The sequence below is a fragment of the Lepidochelys kempii genome, chromosome 3, assembly GCF_965140285.1.
Source record: "Lepidochelys kempii isolate rLepKem1 chromosome 3, rLepKem1.hap1, whole genome shotgun sequence".
NCBI classification, from domain to species: domain Eukaryota; kingdom Metazoa; phylum Chordata; order Testudines; family Cheloniidae; genus Lepidochelys; species Lepidochelys kempii.
In genome coordinates this window covers 41,260,106-41,278,770 of record NC_136382.1, presented here as the reverse complement: position 1 = coordinate 41,278,770, position 18,665 = coordinate 41,260,106, and the positions used below count along the sequence as shown (strand labels likewise).

The 18,665-nt window shown below is 40.4% G+C and overlaps 1 protein-coding gene across 1 annotated transcript in view; it reads right to left on the bottom strand.

Annotated features, from left to right (window-relative positions):
- DLGAP2 (DLG associated protein 2) overlaps positions 1-18,665 on the bottom strand; it is a 695,707-nt gene that overhangs the window by 112,887 nt on the left and 564,155 nt on the right. The window contains exon 5 of the mRNA XM_073336187.1: positions 12,554-12,619. Coding sequence (XP_073192288.1) covers positions 12,554-12,619 — 66 coding nt within the window. The remainder of the gene's footprint in view (positions 1-12,553; positions 12,620-18,665) is intronic.

Sequence of the window (18,665 nt, the reverse complement as noted above, 5' to 3'; positions counted from 1 at the left end):
TCCTCCTCTGGAATACTACATGCAATACTGGTCACCCCATCTCAAAAAGCTTTTCAGATTAAAAGGGGTTCAGAGATGAGCATGAAAAAATCATTAGGGGATAGGAAAGCTCTCATCTGAAGAAAAATGGAAAAGATAAGGACTAGCAAGGAAATGATTAAGAAGAGACAATAAAAGTATACAAAAATAATGAATGGTATTGAGAAAGTGGTTAAAGAACTTCTATTCTCACTGTTTCATAACTCAAAACCAAAGGGACATTCAATAAAACTGAAAGGCAGCAAATTGAAAATTGATAAAAGAAAATACTCTTTCACAGACTGTGGAACTCATTGCCTCAGGATGTCACTGAAGTCAAGAGCTTAGCAAGATTCAAAGAGAAATTGCACACATACATGAATAGCAAGAACATCCACAGCTATAATAGTAAGAACTACAACGAGAAGTTTTACAGTGGATCTAAAGCTCATGCTTCAGAGTTTAAGCCAATCTCTAAATATTAAGGGTTAGGTGGAAACTCCCCTAGAGGCCAGATTATACCACCTTTGCCTATTGCAGGATTTCTTGTACCTTCCTCTGAAGTGTCTATCACTGTCCACTGCCAGATACAGGATACTGTAGTACATGGACCACAGCTCTGAGCCAATATGGCAAATTCCTATGTTTGAGCTGCACTCAGCAACAGCATAGAGCCTCTTAACTTCAGCAAGAGCAGATGCTCCTTGAACAGTTGAGAAGAGATGATAAAAGATAGGCAAGGGGGTGGAGCTGGCATTGCAATGGAGGTAACCAGGTGGCTGGAAGCACACACATAGTCTGGGTTTCTGGTTGGTGCCCTCAAAATCTCTCACCAAATCCAAGTCCTGAAAGGGAAGAACTAACTGAACATTTCCCAGCCTCACTGAGCCTTAAATCCCAGGTGGACATTCAGAATTAAAAGACAACATCTGAGATGGTCTGGTTAGGGCAGCAGAGCAGAACTCAGGAGACCTACAGACATCTTATACAGTTTTGGAGAAGTCACTTAATCACTCTGTACCTCAGTTCCCCACATGTAAAATGACTGAAATAATCCTATTTAGTTTGTTCACTCTTCAGAGCAAGTATAAGGGATTATCTCTCACTGTATGCTATATAAGGCCTCTCACAATGAGGTTCCAATCTAATTTGGGGCCATAGGTGTTACTGTAATACAAATAATAAATTAAAATATAGTTTTATCATAAAAAGACAGTAAATATCCAGTCAAAAGAATGGGAACAAGTACACAGAGTCTAATACAATATGACAACTGAGCAGTTCATGAGGGGGCACAGCTAAAATTAAACCTGTGTCACTCAGCATTCTTATGTTCTGCCTCGGATATGGCTGTACAGTTGAACAAATCAGTGCCTCATTTGAATGCTGTATTATGCAGATATTCTGACAAGATATTGTCTAATATAAGGGTTAGTGAGAAAATATTGGATAATAGCCCAGAATACAAATATATATTCTTCCAAACACACTTCAAACTCTGAAATCTGTATTGGCCCCTTGAATATGCAGCAAGAGCACAGCAGCCTGGATAAACACAACGCTACAGTGCTGAATATGAGTAAAAGAAAGTTGGACTGTAATTGCTATGATTTTCCTTTGTTATTTGAAACTTTTCATTTGGATGGAGTTTGAGTGTTAGGAAAACAGCAAGAGAAACTGCCATTCAAGCCTAGTTCTTTTACATATGAAAGTATCAACACAGCTGGTGGATTGTCTTTTTAAGCACTTTGATCTGCTTTGGGAGAGAATTGCACCGTGGACATTTGCTACAAAGTAGTAGAACTTGTTACCTTTAATGGCTCTTAAATATGCCAGCACATCAAAACAATGGTTCCTCATGTTTGACAGTAGGAACTAATTTAATGCCTGGACATTCCAAGGCAAGTTTTATATATTGTAGATACTGTTCCTAGAAAAGTATATTCTGATAATCTGTCTATTTGTCTGTAACATCTTCATGTACCTAAGCAGAGGGTGTTCTAATAAATTGTTTCTTTATTTAAAGACTGTCTTTATCAGCCAATGACTATTCTCTGTGCAAATACTGAGATTCCAAAATGGCCCCCAAAAGAAGAAAATAGAGATGCCTTAACCAGAACAAAGAAACTTGATACCTATTAATAACCATCACTGAACGGCAGTAAACTTAAATGAGAAGGGAAATGTCTATCTGCGATCTTGTATAGGCCTTTTCAAGGTCTCCAGTTGTCCCTTGCTATGGTTAAAGTTACACACAGAGACTTTGAAGGATTTCTCATTAAAAAGCCCTCCAAAACTGGCAGATCCCTTTGATCCATGGGAAGCTAGCGCCACTCTGGCTCCTGGCTCCATTTGCTCCCAGGGACCCAGGGCTGTACTAACTTTTTTGAGAGGTTTTAGAGTTGTAGCTATGTTAATCTGTATCAGCAAAAAGAACAAAGAATACTTGTGGCACCTTAGAGACTAACAAATTTATTTGGGCATAAGCTTTCATGGGCTAAACCCACTTAATCAGATGTATGCAGTGGAAAATACAGTAGGAAGTTAGAGAGAACATGAAAAAATGGGGGTTGCCATACCAACTCTAATGAGAGTAATCAATTAAGGTGGGCTATTATCAGCAGGAGAAAAAAAAACTTTTGTGGTGATAATCAGGATGTCCCATTTCAAACAGTTGACAAGAAGGTGTGAGTAACAGTAGGGGAAAAATTAGCATGGGGAAATAGTTTTTAGTTTGTATAATGACTCATCCACTCCCAGTCTTTATTCAAGTCTAATTTAATGGTGTCCAGTTTGCAAATTAATTCCAGTTCTGCAGTTTCTCGTTTGAGAATTGATACCCTTAATTGATTACTCTCATTAGAGTTGGTATGGCAACCCCCATTTTTTCATGTTCTCTGTGTGTGTATATATATATATATATATCTTCCTACTGTATTTTCCACTGCATGCATCTGATGAAGTGGCTTTAGTCCACAAAAGCTTATGCCCAAATAAATTTGTTAGTCTCTAAGGTGCCACAAGTACTCCTTGTTCTTTTAACCTTTTTAGTAACTTTTGGTACTGAATGTGAACCGCCCCTGTCCTTCCCTATTTTCTTCCCTGCCTTCCCCAGTTCCATTCCCTTCTTTGTCTACCTGGGCATGTGGAGAGATTTAGGGTGGCTGTATTCACATCCTACATACTGTTGTAATAATCTTTGTAAAAAATATGCCCAGTTTGGTATAATTTGAAAACTAATAACTCACTGATCATTAATATTCATGTGTGATGTATGAAAATAGCGTGTATTAAGAGTTATGGATATATGCTGGGATTATGACTAAAATGTATTTAACCAGGCATGTCAGGGGCAGATGATAAACAGATCTGCCCTGGCAAAGAAATGAGTTTACTTCTCTGATCAACCCAGTCATCAGGCAGACAATGAAGGCACATTTAAATGTAAACAGTAAATAGGGCCATCAAACTAACAAGGAGAATGGGGGAGATTGCAGGAAATAGAACAATTTGCATTTTAGCAGGTACCAGCAGGGGAAGAAAGAGCATGGAGCTTCCTCCACCACTAGACTCCACTTCACATTCCTCACAGTTTGAATAAACTTTACTTTGAGAGTTGACCCTCAGAAGAATCCATTTCAGAGGTTTACTGATCGATAAACACAGGGGGACTGAACCTCAAGTGATAAGCAATTGAATCGAAAAACTCAAGGATCTGAATGTACAGGAGGCTTGGAATTACTTGGACGTATGCCACCAGTAGAAAGAAACCTAGATATAATATATATATTTTTAAAGTTACCATAGGGATAATTACTCCAGCCAGGACAGGCTGGGCATTTTAGAACTCACTACTCAAAGAATTAAATTTAAGCGTAAGAGAGAAATAAAAATTATGAAATGCATAGACCAGTCAAAAAACTAAAACAACACACTTTGAAAGAAGTATCAAGTAATAACAACAACAATAATACAAGTATGTGTTGGGAGGTGAGTGTGAAAGACAGAGAGTGTGTGTGTGTGTGTGTGTGCGACAGAGAGACACACACAGTGTATGTGTGTGTGTGTCTGTGACAGAGAGAGAGAGAGAGACACGCGCTGCCCTGTACGTACACTGCCCTTCGTAGATTGGCACTCAGAAGTCTGAAACCCGCTTAGATAAGTTATATTTTACACAAAGGAAATGCAGTAGATCTAATCTACCTGGATTTCAGTAAGGCATCTGATACAGTTCCACTTGGGAAATTATTAATTAAATTGGAGAAGACAGGGATTAACATGAAAATTGAAAGATGGATAAGGAACTGGTTAAAGGGGAGACTACAATGGGTAATACTGAAAGGTGAACTGTCAGGCTGGAGAGAGGTTACCAGTGGAGTTCCTCAGGAATTGGTCTTGGGACCAATCTTAATTAACATTTCTATTAATGACCTTGGCACAAAAAGTGAGAGCATGCTAATAAAATTTGTGGATGACACAAAGTTGGGAGGACTGGAAATACCATACAAGAACATCTAGACAACCTTGAAAACTGGAGTAATAGAATTGGGATGAAATTTAATAGTGCAAAGTCATGCATTTAGGGACTAACTACAAGAATTTTTGCTACAAGCTGGGGACTTATCAGTTGGAAGTGATGGAGAAGGAAAAAGACCAGGGTGTACTGGTTGATCACAGGATGACTATGAGCGACCAATGTGATATGGCTATGAAAAAGGCTAATTCAAACCTAGGATTTCCAATAGAGATAGGGAAGTGTTAGCACCGTTATAAAAAGCACTGGTGAGACGTCATCTGGAATACTGTGTGAAATTTAGTTTCCCATGTTTAAGAAAAATGAATTTAAACTGGAACAGATGCAGAGAAGGTCTACTAGGATGATCAGAGGAATGGAAACCCTACATTACGAGAGGAGACTCAAAAAGCTTGGCACATTTAGCCAAATCAAATGAAGGCTGAGGGGAGATATGACTGCTCTCTATAAATACAGCAGAGGGATAAATACCAGGGAGGGAGAGAAGTTATTTAAGTTAAGTGTCAGTGTTGACACAAGAACAAATGGCTATAAACTGGCCATCAACAAGTTTAGGATTGAAATTAGATGAAATTTTCTAACACTCAGATGAGTGACATTCTGGAACAGACTTGCAAGGGGAGTGCTGGTAGCAAAACCTAACTGGCTTCATGACTGAGCTATCATATTGGTTATTAGTGCTATGTTACATTTTAACCTTATGTTTGTAGAGCTGTAGAAAGTGATACTGTTTTAACAAATCTGGAAGTAATGCCCAGGCTGGTTTATGTGTCTGTAAGGAGTAGAGCATGACCAGACAGCTGCATAAACAGGCTGAACTCAGGGTCAGCTGAGCCTGTGCATTGGTTGACTTGGGGCTAAAGGTAAGCAGAGGAGAATAGCACCTGTTCCACTGTTGAAACTGTATAGCTAATCAGGGATTTTCAGGAGCTACTGCTTGCCACAACCTCTAACAGCTCTACCACGTATAATGAATTTTCTCTCCCACTCAAGCCACCAGAACTGAAGAGCTTTCTTCATCCTTAATGAGTTCCTACAGAGAGCAGGGAGAGAGTCTAGACTGGGAAAAAATTATTTTCAAATATACTACCATGGTAGGCAGGTGGAAAATACCCTTTTCTCTGCTATCTTCAGACTGAGATTTTTTAACCAGTGTCACTCTCTCTTTTCTACTAGGCTGACAGCTCCATTCTGAGTGTTTGGGAGATAATGCAAGTTCTCAATGCCTCCCCTAATTTTCATTGGGACCTAGTGCACCTATATGGCAGGCAAGGAGGACCGTCATAGACTCAGCCCATGAGAAGGTGTGACTGTGTATGTGCTACATGACAGTCTCCAAAGTGCTGAGCTATAGCCCTGAGAGTGAATGGTCTAATTCTGCCGTTGTCTGATTACTGATGAAGACAAAGTTACTTTTGGCAGTAATGAACTGCACAAAGGAAAGGGAACTGTGTGTGAAACTCTCAGTTTTAAAATCTTCGAGATAGCAAATGAACTCAGAATTGAAGTTTCTGAGCATCTGTATAAGGGCTTGGCTAGAGTTGGGAAATTTGACCTGGTATAATTATGCTGATTTAATTACACTGGTGTAAACCCCTGATGGAGACACACTGCACCAGTGCCAACTGTGACTGGTACTTTGTGAGATTTCCCATGGTCACTTATATCCACACTGGGGCTTGCACTGGCATAGCTATATCAGTTCAAAAATTCCAGTAAAGATAGGGTCTAAGGCTTACTACGGAAGAGCAGCAAGTGGAGGAAAGGACACTGAGTGCAAATCAGGATAATTATTTTGTTTTTAAGGAATAAGAAACCCCAGCATATTAGCTGTCTGTAATGAGAGTAAATTTAAAACATACAATATGTCTTTGCAAGATGTAAAGACATAAAGATGGAAGGAGGGATAGCTCAGTGGTTTGAGCCTTGGCCTGCTAAACCCAGGGTTGTGAGTTCAATCCTTGAGGGGGGCCATTTAGGGATCTGGGGCAAAAATTGGGGATTGGTCCTGCTTTGAGCAGGGGGCTGGACTGGATGACCTCCTGAGGTCCCTTCCAACCCTGATATTCTAGATGTAACATCACACTGAAAGTACTTGTGCATCTCTAGCAAGCTGGCCAGGTAAGAGGGCAAAAATCATTTGTACCAAAAACCAACTTTACTTCTTGACAAACAAATGAATAAATAAAACCACTGTCTATTCAATAGCAGAAATGGGCAAATAATTCATTATGAATATTAGCTCTTTTCCTGTTTGAAAATTGACTGCGAGATGAAGTGGCGCTAAAGCAGAGGAGAATAGCACTTGCCCCACTGTTTTCATTTTCTAAATGAATTATTTGGAATTATGAGCTGCATCATAATTATTGGTCAATAGACATAGGTAAGCAGTTAATTGCCAGGGGTCAGTAATTAAAATCCAGGCTGTTTAATCAGTTTTCATTGGATATTTAGGTCACGTGGCATGGTTCTGTTCCCTGGTTGGATGGGTAACACTTAGAATCAGATTTCAGGTAAGAATATATGCAATTTCAAGTTCAAATTTGTTTTCCAAAAATATTCTCCAATATTTGATTAAAATTCTCTGTGTTTATGGCCATTCCTGACAGTAAATGCTCCACTAAAATATTTGCAGCTGGGGAACAGAAAGGGCACATAGTAGCTATATTTAAAAATATGAATACGTGTTCATAGAACTATTTTTCTTCTTAGAATTTGCACAGGTATAAAGTACATAACACAGATATGTAAAGAAATATTAGCACACCTTCTATTTAAGAGGCAGCAGATAAATTTTAGGCTTAAGAGGGACTTTCATGCCTAAATATAAAAGCATAATTTTATATCTTTTTCAGCATATAAGGAGGAAGTATTGTCCTTGGGACTTGTGAGACCTGGCTTCAATTCCCTATCCTGCCACAGACTTCCTGTGTGACCTTATGCAAGTCACTTTGGCTCTTTGTGCCTCAGTTTCCATACGTAAAATGGGAATAATAGCATTTCCCTCCCTGTCGGGGCTATTTTTAGGATAAATACATTAAAGATTCTGAGGTCCTCAGATCCTAATGGGGGCCATATAAGTACCTAAGATCTATTTTTTCTTAGTGTGTTTACTAATTACAAATTTACATACCACTCCGGCAATCTGGGGTGTGTGGGGGGAAGGCCTCTGAGTCTCATTGACTCCCATTACATTCCATGATGCTCTAATGGTCTGCCATCAGGAATCATTAAGAAGAGAGATGGCCTAGTGGATAGGATACTGGACTGGGATACAGAAGTTTTGAGTTTTATTCACACTTTTTGTGACACCTTAGGCAAGTCTGTAAAATGGGGATCATACTTCCCCCTACTTCACCAGGCAGTTATGAGTGTAAAATCATTTAATAACTGAGAGATGCTCAGTGATAAGGGTTGTATCTAGCTAGTTGTACCTAGCGAGACATATCAAATTGAAGGATCAGGGTTTAAATGTTTATTTCAGAAAAAGTTGTATCCATCCTAGCTTTCTTTCCTATCAATACTGCCTTAAGTCATAATGTTCAATTTGTGACATTAAAACCATTTTTACAGCAATTCCTCATATGAATAGAGTCAAACACAAGACGCTGCCCGACGAGTAGTGAAGACTTGTAAAACACAAATATCTTTATTGCTACAAATGGGAATTAAAAAAACAACTGTCTCAATACATTTTTAATAATGGTTATCTTTTCCCTATTTATTCCAGTATGAAAATCACCCATTAAAACTTTTTTGAAATGCAGCCTCTCCTCCCACCCACCACCCCAAACTTTTCTTTTACAATTTGGTCCCTTGAAATATAATACATTTTCCTTATTTCTCTCAGTGACCTTAGGCTAGCATTATTTCTGTGGTGTCCAAAGTGAACAGTCACTTTACAGGCCAAAACGAGATGAGGTCTCTGATCTAGGACTTTAGAATTTAAATACTAGCATAAAGCATAGCTTCACAGAATGCTACTCTCTATGGGCCCATCCTACATTAATAATAATATTAATAAAACTGTGTATTTAGAGATCACACATCATCATAGATCTCAACATATTGCATTGCGGCCGGCAAGTTTTAATAACTGAAGTTTTGCAGATCCAGAGATTTAAAGTGACTTGTTCAAGGTCATGCAGCATGTCAGACTTTATGACTCCCACTCTGAGGCCCTTCCTTGTTGACCATGTTGCCTCTCAGTGGATGTTCCCAATGGAAACAATGGGGATTTGGGTATGGGAGGAATGCTGGATCAAGCTGGATAGTAGATTTCATAATAACGAAAGCTCTTTCCATATTGTGATCTCCATTAAACAAACAACAATGTAGAAACCTTTGAAATATTACTCTACAGAATAAAGTGGGTTCAAAAGCTTTGGTAAGCCTTTTTAAAAGAATCCAATAAGCTTTTGGCTGTATAAACTGATGAGCTGTTTTGCAGAATCAATACTATGCCAGAGTTGATCTCGGTCCTGTCCCTTGATAGCTTCTCTCACTTTATGCAGGGGATTATAAATAATTCTATTTGGCACTTACACAGTGCTTTAAAATTTGTGAAATACTGTACACACATTAGTTAATCCTGACAATATCCCTGAAAGCTAGGCAGGTAATATTATCCAAATTTTAGAAACAGGAGAATGGAGGCAGAGAGATTAAGTGATTTGCCCTAGATTAGGGGCAAATCTGTGTCAAAACCAGGACTTCTCGGGTCAGCATTCTATGCCCAGATCAAAAGCCCACACCTATGGGGTTGGAGTTCATCAAAGACATCATGTATTTTTTCTCTACTGCAGACTGTTTCTAATATAATTTTAATATTAGAAAACAGGGGCCCTGTTCTCTGCCAATAGGAGACTTCCACTGATTTCAATTGGAATTATCCATATCCTGCTGGGGACAATAGGTGCCTACACTTCTCCTGTACTAACTGTTGTTTGGGTTAGAGTACAAGTGATAAAAGCAAGCTTCCCTTTTAGGATCTGATCTGGTTCCCACTGATTTCAATGAGCACAAGACCAAACGCCTTATCAGAGACATCTTACTCTGGTTCACATAATAATGAATTGGAAATAATGGAACAAATTCTATGGAATCCTCCACCCCCAGTCATGCATACCGAGGCTTTACATAAAATTGCCATGAGGGTGCCTCTTGTCTATCACGTATCTTGGTGATCTGTCAGTTAAGGAAGCAGAATCCCTGGTTTCTTCTGCAGAAGTAAGGTGGGAGGATGCACAACAGGTCCATGAGGAAAGAATTAATTGGAAGCTTAAATTGAAACTCACAGAACTTCCTACCCCTACATAGGTTATTCTCCTATATGGGAAGAATGGGGACCTCAGATTCTTTGGACTTAGAATCCAAGAGAACAATACTGTGATGCTGCACCCCATATTCATAAAAATATTGTTGTAATATGAATATGACATAACTTTGCATATGTTTTATGCAAGATGTGACATGTGAGGTATCATTGGAAAGGTTATGATTTGCTGAATGTGATTATCCACTTTGTATGCATGTATCAGTTCTGTATCTGAAGTTAGGAATATTGACTATGTAACAATTACAACTGTGTGTACACTTGGGGAACGCCTACCAGTAGGCGATCAGCCTGAATGGGCCATTAGAAAAGACAACAGAATGTGTCTTTGAAGATGTTGATCTCTCATCATCCTGGAGTTCCTTCCTGTGGACCTTACAAATAAACCTTGTCTCTTGGTGGCTTTAACACTGCAAGGTCATGGGATAACGTTACCTGGTAGGGAGTACCACCTTGGACACTGCTGGTATTTTTTCCATTGGAAACAAAGGATTCCTGCCTTATGTACATCCTATTTGGGGCTGGAAAGTGAGTCAATCAGGGCTCTTCTCCACTGCCTCTCCACACAAGAAGGAAGACTGCTGAAAGCACCAGAAGAAACAAAGGAACTAAGCTGGGGAAAGGCAAGGGCTAAGTCCAGGCTGAGACGGGCTCTAGCTTCTGAAGAGAAATAACTGGAACTCTAAGCAGCAGAAACTCTGCAACCTGCCTTAAACAACATTTAGGGTGAGAAATTACTATTTTTAACCTGTTTCTTTAGTGAATTAAGCTTAGGTTGCGTGTTTTGTTTTATTTGCTCAGTAATCTACTTTATTCTGTTTGCTATCCCTTATAATCACTTAAAATTTATCTTTTTTAGTTAATAAACTTATTTTTTGTTTATTCCAAAACCCAGTTTGTGCAATTCATAACTGTGGCGGAAGAGGGCAAAGAGCTGTGCATATCTCCCTCCACTTTGAGGGAGGGGGCGATTTTTATGAGCTTACGCTATACAGATCTCTATTCAGTGCAAGACAATATCATTTTGGGTTTACACTCCAGAGGGTGTGTGCACAGGAGAGCTCGGCATTCCCCTAGCTGAGCCCTCCCACAGAGAGTTAATCCCAGACTCTGTGTGATTCTACAGCTGGATGTGTTCCTGCCTCTGTGTGTGCTGGAAAGGGGCTTGAGAGCCTGTCACAGCAGCACAGAGTAAGGTAAACCCAGGCTGGTAGGACAGGCAGGCTCAGTGGGACCCCAGCACATCCGGTGGCACACCAAAAGGGGGGTCCAACCCAACACAAATACCTTTGTGTGGTATGACTGGTATGACAGCACACAGTATTTAGTGAATTCTTATACTGTAACAATATCACCTCTCTTTGTGTCTTCTGCTCCTTTCCTGATGCAGCTTTTTTTCTGATTGACTGTTCTTTACATTTGCTACTGGTTTTAATGACTTTTATACAATAACCCCACAATCTTTTCCTAATCAGGATGCTGGATGATAGATCAATTTAGCACATATTCCCGAGGCTGGTTCCTTATTCCTTGATTAATTATTTTCCATTAGCTTACATGGAACTCCACTAACTACTGCCTACCCCATCACCTAAAGGAGCCGCATATTTCTGCACCAGCTTGCATTGACCTATATATTATTTGCTTTGTCTTCAGAAATGCTGCAGGGGAAAGTTCCCAGTAGGTAGGCTGCAGTGGCACAATGTGTCTACAACTCCCACGTGCTAGGGAAGGGGACAGCTGGGAGCCAGAGCGGCATAAAAAGGAGGCGCAGTGTTGCCTCCATTGATAGCAATCCGGAGTTGCGTCCATCGATAGGGACTACTGAGCCAGAATTTTAAACCATACCTACCCCATACAGTATGAGAACACACAGAGGCCGGAGGTGGAAATATTTAATTTGTGACCCCTTACTAAACTGAATAGTTTTCATCACTTCTTAGTACAATCTTCTATCCAGCACTATTAATGCCATATCCCATAACTCTTTCCCTTAACCTTTAATCTCTAATGTGCAATCTTGGTAAATGCACATTTTTCAAAACTCATATATTCTTCTAGTGATATCTACAAAACTCTCACTGACTTCAGTAGGTGCAGAGTTAGGCCAGCACTGATTGCTTTTGAAAATCCCACCCCAAGAGATGAGCTAAACACAATGGCCTCCTGTCCCTGAATCACTACTCCTTAATCGAACTGTGGTCTTCTGGGGTTTTTTCTTAACCAGACCCTTTAGGATAATGATCAAGATTTACTTTCAGTTTACAATGTAGTGGTCTAGACAGAAATGCTAAATATTCCTAACAAAATGCAAAACTACTCAATAAGAAAAACAAACAGATAAACCACACCCCTAAGATTTTAATTAATTTGAAAATATGCACATATGGGTGAAGACCTTTACTAAGGTACATTAACATTTTGATAAAGACTATATACCTTTTTAGTTTATTTTCCTTTCGGGTCTTTTTTTTTTTTTAAAAAGGTTTTCTGTAGTACTTCCCAAATAATTGGGAATTGAATCTAGATAGCTTAGGAAAAATTAAAGCTCCATCAATTTCCTTGCTCACTGCTTGGTTGCATATTATCCAGACCTGATTCTTAGTCTATTTCAAGTGCCTCTAACCTTGCTTAGCATAAAGTTATCTGAGAGAGAATATCTGTACCTAGCTCCTCCTCTGTTGTCCCCGGAAAACTGATCCCCGACTTGAGCAGATCGCCACCCTCTTCCTCTGTAAAGACAGAAACAAAGTAACTATTTAATAACTCTGATATTTCCATATTCCTGGCTATAAGCTCTCCATTCATTTTTAAATGACTCACCATACTGTATGTGCTGAATGATGTGGCCAGAGTGAGGGGAAAGGGATCTTAAATTCTCAAATATTTGTTGCCCTTCTTGCTTTTCTAAATTTATTTTCATGCTTTTTGTTTGGTTTTGTAACTTTCCCACCTGGGCAGATCCTTTGTATCAATAAATGCCTTTTGTTTTAGCTTGCATGTTGCTTTTTCCATCTCTGCTTAGTCCCATTGATTTCTGGTGCCCTTTTAGGTTTTCCTTTTTTAGTTACTTTGGAAAGAATTCTTATTGTAACTTCTCCAGTTGTGTCGTAAATACTTCCCATTTCTCTCTGCTTATTTTACTGCTATAAATGCTTTTCAGCCTATTTTCTTTCACTCACGACTTAATCTTTTGAAGTCTGGATGTATAAGGTCCAGTAATTTTCTGTTTGTGACTCTTCTGCCATTTTAGTTCATTTTAGTTTTGCCATTTTAGTTCTCTTCACCACAGATTTCCTTGTGACCTTAGGCGAGTCACTTAGCCTCACTGTGCCTTAGAATAACTTTACTTGGTCAGAAACTACAGTAACAAAGGGCATATAAGTACCTAAAATTATCCTTATCCTTACATTCTCTATTTTTTGTCATGTCCCTTTTTTGGTCCTTTCTTCACTTTTTTTTCTGATACAGTTCCCAGGAAATTCTTTAAGTCAAAACGGTCTTTCATAGTATTTCTCCCCATACCCTGTTTTTTAATCAAAAGTGCAAGTGGTCCAAAGTAGAAGAGTGAGTGAAAGTGAAGGGGGAGGTACTTCCTGTCTACCACTGCTTAGGTAACTGGGAAACGGGGCACACATTTTCAGAGAACAAACACAGTGACATATTGGGCTTCTCTTTTTGTTGAGTTGTAACCCGAGTAGCTGATTTCCAATTAACTCACATTCATGAATACAACTGTTATTCTGAGGTGGACATTCAACATTTGAAATAGGCTACAAATTAGGCCACACCTGCTTTTCTTTTCAGGTACCAAGATTATATAATTACCACATCAGGTATGTAGTTTGTGTGGTTTGACTTATAATGAAAACAAAATTACAGTTTTTGCAGATTTCAATGCTGTATTTAATAAATGTATACACCTTGTATATTTCTTGGCCTAGTAAATTTTCTAGTCTGGTGTTTTTAGTTGTGTTGTAATGTGAATTAACTGATTTCCAATTAACTCAAATTAAATAACATGGTTGCAAATGTTAATTTAGACATTTACAGATGTTTGTTCCTGGTCATGCTTCACTCTAGGCTTCAGCTAATATAACTGATTTTATAAGAGTGGGAAGTAGAATCCAGATAGTGTATGGAAAAAAGAATCAGAAAATATTTTAAAAGTTTCAGAAAAAGTAACATGTATTCCTACACTTATCATAGTTAAATAAACTTTTTCATTCACGTTCAACCTCCTAGAAATCTAGTCAGTCAAATGACAGAAAAGGAATATCATACGATTTTAAAAAATGACTGGCACATGTATTCAAATTAAATTTCATTTGGAGAGGTAATGGACAATTCTAATTGAATATAAGCACAAATTAGACAGTTTCCATGGAGACTGTGTCCATGTGATCTGCATATACTGTAACTCATAAGTGAAGCCTCTAATTCTGCTGCATTGGAGTCTGGAATCAAGAGGAAGGCATGAGAAAAATAGAGTCCCCCCAAAACCCAGAAGATCCTTTAAATTCTTGCAAATAGTTAGCAAATATCACAGGAAACTTAGTGAAAAGGAAGTTTTCCTTTAAGACAGTAATTTTGTGCAAGTAGCTGTATTTTGAAATCACAAATGATGTATCCATCCAAAACACCTAAACCATCATCAAAAGAAAACAAAAAGGAAAACAGAAATGTATGCAGTAACTCCTCCCACGCTAGAAGTCTGTAAAATTCATATTTACTCAACCCCAAACTACACTAAGATTGTAAGAAAATTTCTGAAAATACCCTGCATACGTTTGACATATTTTAGACAGAAGAGGAATATAACTCTTCTGTCTAACTTAATTCTTTTCAACTGCCCTTGCTGCTAAGGAGCGGGGGCGTGGGAGGGGAGAGGAGAGAATGGCTGCTACACAAGCAAAGGGAGATGAAGAAAATGGATGAATAAACCCAAAAGAGGTCAGAGAAAAGATGTAGAAATGGGATATTAGCACAAACAATCAAGGAAGGATGGTCTGTGGTTACAGCACAGGATCAAGATTCAGGAGACCATGACTGTGATTCTGGCTCTGACACATGATTTCCTGTGTGACCTTGAACAAGTCATTTACTCTCTCTGTGCCTCAGTTCCCCATCTGTAAAATGAAGATAATCCTTCCCTACCTTATAGGTCCCTTGTAAGAATAAATTCCTTACTGCTTGAGATGCGTTCCACTAGTATAATGTATGGCAGTAGGTAGACAGTTAAATTGCATAAGGATGTAAGACCTGCCATACTGCAGAGTAGTCTTCTGCCTTGAATGGTGGCCAAATGCTTCAGAGCAAGGCATAATACTCATGTAAAACACCTTGATCTATAACTCTGCTGTGGGGGAGAGAATTACTTCCAGTTTATGTTCCAGGCATGAAGAGTAATTCTCCTTATATTTTTTATCATAAATTTATAACTATTCACATGTAACCTCACTGCTTAGATTTTTTTTCCCCAAATGGCTAGTGTCAGTTCAGTCAGCCTTTGAATAAATTCAGTTCATGCCTTCTGCACTGATGAAGCCCAAGTTAATCAAAGGTCTCAGTGACTGATGTGGCATTACAAGGATAATCTTTGTCTGAGGTTCTTAAACGATTACTCCAACATACTGTAATTCCTTTAACAAAGGCATGGATAGCTTTTGTTTGGTCTGGTTACATTTTTTCCTATGAATAATCATTTTTATTACCGACTAACAAAATTAAAATAATCTGTCAGTCATTAGTGTTTTCCCTATGTAATGGTAATGCAGCAGGGCACATTGTGTGGCATGCTCATAGCATTCTTGTGTCATTCTAGCATTCTTCTAACATTCTAAAATACTTACATGCATGGATCATCTGTTACTTTCCTCATCCTAGAACACAGATCCAAATTGTGCCCGCTGCCCCACCGCCTGCAGTGGCACTAACTCCAGAGGATTTGAAAGCAGCTGCTTTACATGATAATGCTAACCTTAACGTGAAACTACTCGATGAGGGATAAAGTGCAAGGGCTTAGAAAAAAAAAGACATTGACAATAAAGGTGAGATTATGAAAATAGGATGATTTACATTTTAAGGATTTGAATAATATAAAGAACTCACATTCTGCAGACAACAGATACAATTACTAGTTAAGTCTCCTTCAAGTGCACACATTCTCACATTACAGATTAATATAAAGTGAAGTCCAAAATCTGTCCTCAGAAGAACATAACACTCCTGTTGACTTCAATAGGAGTTGTATGCAAGTCTCATGGGGAAAATGAACAGGCTAAAAAATGCCTGGATATCTATTTGCTTTTGTGAAAGCTGAATTTCTACGAAAGCGATGCGGTGATGCACTCATCTATGAAAGCAGCCATGCCTCAGGCCCCAATTTTCTGTTCTGGCTGAACTCTGCTTGGTGCAGGAATAAGAACATAAGAATGGCCATACTGGGTCAGACCAAAGATCCATGCAGCCCAGTATCCTGTCTACCAAGAATGGCCAATGCCAGGCGCCCCAGAGGGAGTGAACTTAACAGGTGATGATCAAGTGATCTCGTGATCTCTCTCCTGCCATCCATCTCCACCCTCTGACAAACAGAGGGTAGGGACACCATTCCTTACCCATCCTGGCTAATAGCCATTAATGGTCTTAACCTCCATGAATTTATCCAGTTCTCTTTTAAACACTGTTATATGTAAGGGGACTGTTGCCCCCTTACTAACATTCAGTGGGGGTGTTTTGGTTGGCTAGCTCCCAGTACTAAAAAGCGAAGGGTCTATGGGAAATCAGGACCCCGAAACTGATAGTCTCCAGGAACAATGGGGAGAGGCCAATGCTCCAGGTCAGCCTGAATGACAGGGCGGGCAGGCTAATCAGCGAGTCAGGAGGCCAGGGAGGTCCCGCCCTCCGTGTTAGCTGGAATTGCCTGGGTCAGACAGAGTGGGGCCGAGCTAGGGGAAAGCAGGGGCGCAAGCTGCGCTGGGGAGCAGAGCTGTGCCAGATCCAGAGAGAGCAGACCCTGTCCTGGGAGCAGAGCTGCAGCCCCAAAGCCAGAGGCACAGCCCAGAGAGAGCAGACTTGTCCTGGGAGCAGAGCTGTAGCAACCAGAGGCAGAGGGGCCAAAGAAGCAGCCCAGGGAGCTGGAGGCAGAGCAGCAGCAGCGCTGAGACAGAGTGGTGGAGCTGGGGCTGGAGCAGTCCGGAGCTGGGTGCGGTGAGCAGCTGGGAAGAGCGAGGGGGACCCTGGGCAGCGGGCCCAGCAGAGGGAGACACCTCAGCCAAGAGGCTCTGCAGGCCAGGCTTGGATCGTAACCCCGAAAGGGCGGGGGCGACATGGGGAAGGAGGGTTCCTACCACTTAGAGCCTGAGAGCGTGTGGCCACCACCAGAGCAAGCATCCAACCCACGGCATCCCTGCAGCACAGCCAGGGCCTGAGAAGAATGCCTGGGACTTACAAGGAACAGACTGTGAACTGCCCTGACATTCCAGAGACACCGTTTGTGATGTTCCCTGCCAGAGAGCGGGTTGATGTGTTTCCTTTAACCTTTCCCATTTTTCCTTATTCTTTTTAAAATTAATTGTTGATTAAATAACTTGCATTTGCTTTAAATTGTATGTAATAGTCAGTGGGTCAGAGAAGTGTCCAGTGCAGAGAGAGAGAGTACCCCGGAGTGGGGACACCCTAGTCCCTGTCCTAGGTGACCACAGCAGGGTTGGGGATCGAGCCCCCCAGGAATCCTGGACCTAGCCTTATTGGGGTTACGAGGACTCTGCCAGACAGGAGAGTGGAAGGGGAGTCCTCAAGGGCAGGGAGGCCACTGGGTAAAGGAAGTGGGAGCGAGGACTCAGATCCTTTTGCTAGCCCACTTCACTGGGGTAGTGGAGAAGCCAGGAAAGTTCCCCACAATAGCGGGACTATTCCCCCGCTTACATATAGTCCTAGCCTGAACTGAGGTTCAGCGAGTCGAGGTGGTCACTTTTGTTCCTCATATTCTGGGGCCAGTCAGCAGAAGTTTCAGCCTCCAGTACAGGTTTAAAGCAGTCTCAGGTCAACTCTAACTACCTCCCCACTGTTTATCTGTTCTCCAAGGAACTCTGCTGGCAACCAGGAAGAGCCTCAGCCTGATGAAACACTTCATCTACACTTCAATTTTTTTTATCTGAATTAAAACATATGCTCTTTACTGTTGCTCAGAGCATAAATTGTAAAATAATATTTTAGTGAACATGATTGAGCCCTGGTCCCATCCTACCTTTATAACAGCAACTGCCTCCTCTTAGGCAGCACCGATTCCCACACCATACCCACCCTGTTCATATAGCATACTTCTACTAATAATAGCCTCCTCCCACATTGTCAATCCCCTGTAACCTTCCGGGGAACAAGCTCCCAATCCAAGTGCAGTAAGGGCTCACCCTCTGCTCATTGACATCCCTTCCAAAGGTGCTCTTCAGCAAGGCTCTCAATCAGTTATCTGCCTTCACCACCACAATGCTGCATAGGAGACAGACTGAGCTAAAATTGATATTAAAATTCATAAATAAATTAAAAATCGATGAACTGAGTTATCAGCCTCCTCTGGGTCTCCTAGTGCATCTTGCCTTAGCTATGTCTCTCTTTTAGCCTGTAAACTCCTTAGGCAGGTACTGTTCTTTTTTGTGTTTTGTATAGCACCTGGCATACTGCCAGTGCTTAGCAAATAACAGACTACCCTTGTACGTTGTTTTGACAGTATACCAGTGTGTGGCAGATACACAGAGCAGGGGAAGCAGTGGATTTAAA